At 51.0% G+C, this 3,212-nt stretch overlaps 1 protein-coding gene across 1 annotated transcript; it reads left to right on the top strand.

The window, feature by feature from the left end:
• Positions 1-1,215: 1,215 nt before the first annotated feature.
• On the top strand, positions 1,216-2,439 carry BU24DRAFT_481230 (uncharacterized protein; the record flags this gene model as incomplete). Its single annotated transcript, XM_033533159.1, has 3 exons — positions 1,216-1,272; positions 1,483-1,511; positions 1,764-2,439. The coding sequence occupies 3 exons, from the start codon at positions 1,216-1,218 to the stop codon at positions 2,233-2,235; spliced, it is 558 nt and encodes a 185-aa protein (XP_033384932.1). The 3' UTR covers positions 2,236-2,439.
• Positions 2,440-3,212: the final 773 nt, after the last annotated feature.

Below are 3,212 nucleotides of genomic sequence, written 5' to 3'. Positions count from 1 at the left end.
TGTTGTAAAGACAGGATTTTTAATTCCGAACAGATGATTTCTCTGTGAAGTTTGTAGTAGGTAGGTAGTAGTTGAAGGGTCGAAGAATGAGAGGTAGCAAGAAGAAAAAGTGGGAGAAAGGACGGACGGGTGGGAGAGAGGCTTATGAAGGGTTGCGGAGAGAGAGAGAGAGAGAGAGAGAGAGGGCGGCGAGAGTAAAGGTTGGGTGGGGTTTGGAAATTTCACTGGCACTGGCCGCTAGCTCTACCTCTCTCACCCTCTACTCTACTCTAGGGTCTACACTTTTCTATCACTCCGCCTCGCATTCAGTCCAGTCTGATTTTACCGCCCTAGACTCGTTTGAAAAGAACGGAAAAAAAGGTTGTGTGTTCGCTTGTCCATCCGTCATTCGCTGTGGTGCAGAGAATCTCCCGGTCTTGGGGGTGGTCTTGGTACTGTGTGTGTATTCTATGTACGTTATGTGTATATGTAGGGTCTATTTATCGATGAGGATCCCGAAGCGGCACATGTCAATAATTGCCTAGGAGAGAGAAGGGTAAGTAAGTACTTCGTACCCTCTCTCCCCCGGTCCTCCTACGGGGTACACAATGGTTACGAGGGATACCATCCCATGATTCCCCACCCGTCGGCCTCTGACTACCGTATAACAGGACAAAAGATCCAAAGGAAACGATGAAATCATGTCCTCTCGCTGGAGGTGAGATTCCGAAGAGCCAATTGAGAGGCGGCAGATAGAGATTAGCTATTATGCTGGTGGCCGTGTGGCCGTGTGGCCGTGTGGCCGCCTAGGAAGCTCCACACCAGCGACCGATACCGTGTGTGAATCCAATATAAAATGAATGCTCTCCAGAGGGGTGGGCGACGCTAGGGCAGACAGACAGATGGACTAAGAGAGACCTAAGTTGTTAACACCCTGCAGCAGTGGGCGCATTTGGTGCAGCATGGCTAGTGTGCAGTTGGTGCCGTGTGAGATGGATGCATTGCTACTTGTATAGTACGAGTATATCTGGTAGGGTAACTGTGTTCTGGGTTCAAAAAGAGTGACGGATGGATGGGTACATTGGACATGGATGACATGAGTGACATGGATGGATGATGATGGGTGAGGTGTGGTGGATGGTGGATGGATGGGAACATGGAAGTTACCCCACGGTTTTCTGCCACATGAAGCGAGATTCTGCCGCATTCTGCCAGATGTAGATTGCCGTAAGCAGTATGAATGCGACGCGAGTGGACAAGCCGGACGCAGCTGCCAAGGCGGTGAACAGGCCGGTGAGCATCCCAGTCATCCAAGGGCAAAAAGCGTTCGGTGGCGTGGGCGAATTACAGACCTCCGAAGTCGCCATGACAAAGTCCATCCATTCACTACCACGACCACTCACCAACTGTGTCTTGTCTGTTTTACTTGTTCAGTAGATGAATGTACTACTACAAAGTGTATACTTCCAATGTACATGCACTCAGCGCTTAATTACCATGTAGGTGTCGTCTCGGTTTGTAGACACACTGCTGTGAGTACACTTTCATCATGGAGGGATACTGTAGAGACAGCGAACATGTATGCATCCCACCATGCTAACTAACTAACGAGACCCTAACAATTTCCCTACACCAACCCGTACTTGTACAGAGTCCACTTACCCACCCACGCCGCCTAGTCTCTGCGTCTATCCAGGTTCCCATCTGTACACATTTCTCCTACCGAGATCCCAGATTTCCCTTAATTCCAATTCAAACATCCCACATTGGCTGCTTTCCCTTAGCCTCAAAATGCGCCGATGCTTCTTCGTCGTAATAATAGATGGTCAAACCTCTTCAGATTCCTTATCAGCACCATCATGGCCAGCCCCGTCAACGTCACTCCGCGCAACTCTCTCTCCCTCCCTCTCCCCATCTCCATGCCTATCCCTAGTTATCCACATGCCACATGTGCCATGCCATGCCATGCCATGCATCTACCTACCTAACATTCGTGCGTCGTCGTGCGCCGGCGCGCTGCTGCATAGCCAGAAGCAGCAAAGCAGACGCCGTCAAGCCGGTCCGCCGCCGGTCTCTGTCCACCAAGCAGCAAACAAACCGCCTGTACTGGCCTGGCCTCGCCTTGCGCAACGGCGGCGTCTGCAATCCGTCCCTCCTCTGGCCGCTCCATATCGATCTTCCACCACCACTACAAACTACTCTTTCACCATTCATCCATCAAGCAGCAATCGTTTCACAGATGGGCCAGTACAATAGTTAATGATGCACACATACACGTTGATCCCCCTCATCTCTAGCAACCAATTACTCTCCATCCCCATTCTATCCCTAACGAAACGAAACGGCAAGTCTCGCGACCGCAATCCAATCGACAAACATTAAATGAACGATCGCCCCCAAATGATGAGCATGTGACTCCCTACCGTTCTGGCAATCATCACCCAACCCCATCATCTCATTATTCAATATGTTTGACAAAAACCGCTACGCTACTCGTACGTCTTTTCCGCGTCGGGAGATCCCGGGACAGAACTTCTTTGCCTTTTTTCTCCCCACCCAGCCAGCGTGCTAGGTCGAAGGTGACTAGTACTTAGAGCAGACAACCAACCAACGGCAGAGAACCTATTCCTCGCCTGAAGATACATACTCGTACCAGTGTACTGTGCTGGAGTACAGACAACAGTACCGCGGCCAAACTACACCACCCATGCCATGTACCGTACCCTTTCGCCACGCACTGTCCTCCCTACCCAATCCTCTTTCCACAATATCCAATAACAGTACCCCTCGTACTCTACCTACCTCGTACCAGTACATAGACACACAAGCGTCAGCCGATATCGCATTCCCACCCCTCCTCCCATCCGCCGTACAAAAAGTGACCCCCATACGTGGTGTGGTGAGCTCCTCCGGATACGTATCCCGCTTCTGGCGCGCGCGGAAAAATGAAGGGTAGTTACGGAGGAGAGGATGAAGTACACGTACTGTGCAGTGCGAATCACTGGATTGGATGTACCGTACCGTACCTGCCCTTCCACTACCTTGTGTGCTGCCATGTATCATGATGGATGTAGCATCCCACCACCAACCATCACCAGATAAGTAGAAATGAAGGTACACCCAGTTGTCCGGCGGAGATCGTAGTTATGATTCCGCCGCCAATTGAATGACCTGCTCATACCTATGTACAAGTACTCGTTCGCTTTCGCGCGTTCGTTTGACCGTCAGGCCGG

The sequence above is a fragment of the Aaosphaeria arxii genome, assembly GCF_010015735.1.
Source record: "Aaosphaeria arxii CBS 175.79 unplaced genomic scaffold BU24scaffold_4, whole genome shotgun sequence".
NCBI lineage: Eukaryota > Fungi > Ascomycota > Dothideomycetes > Pleosporales > Aaosphaeria > Aaosphaeria arxii.
This window is presented reverse-complemented; position numbering and strand designations above follow the sequence as displayed.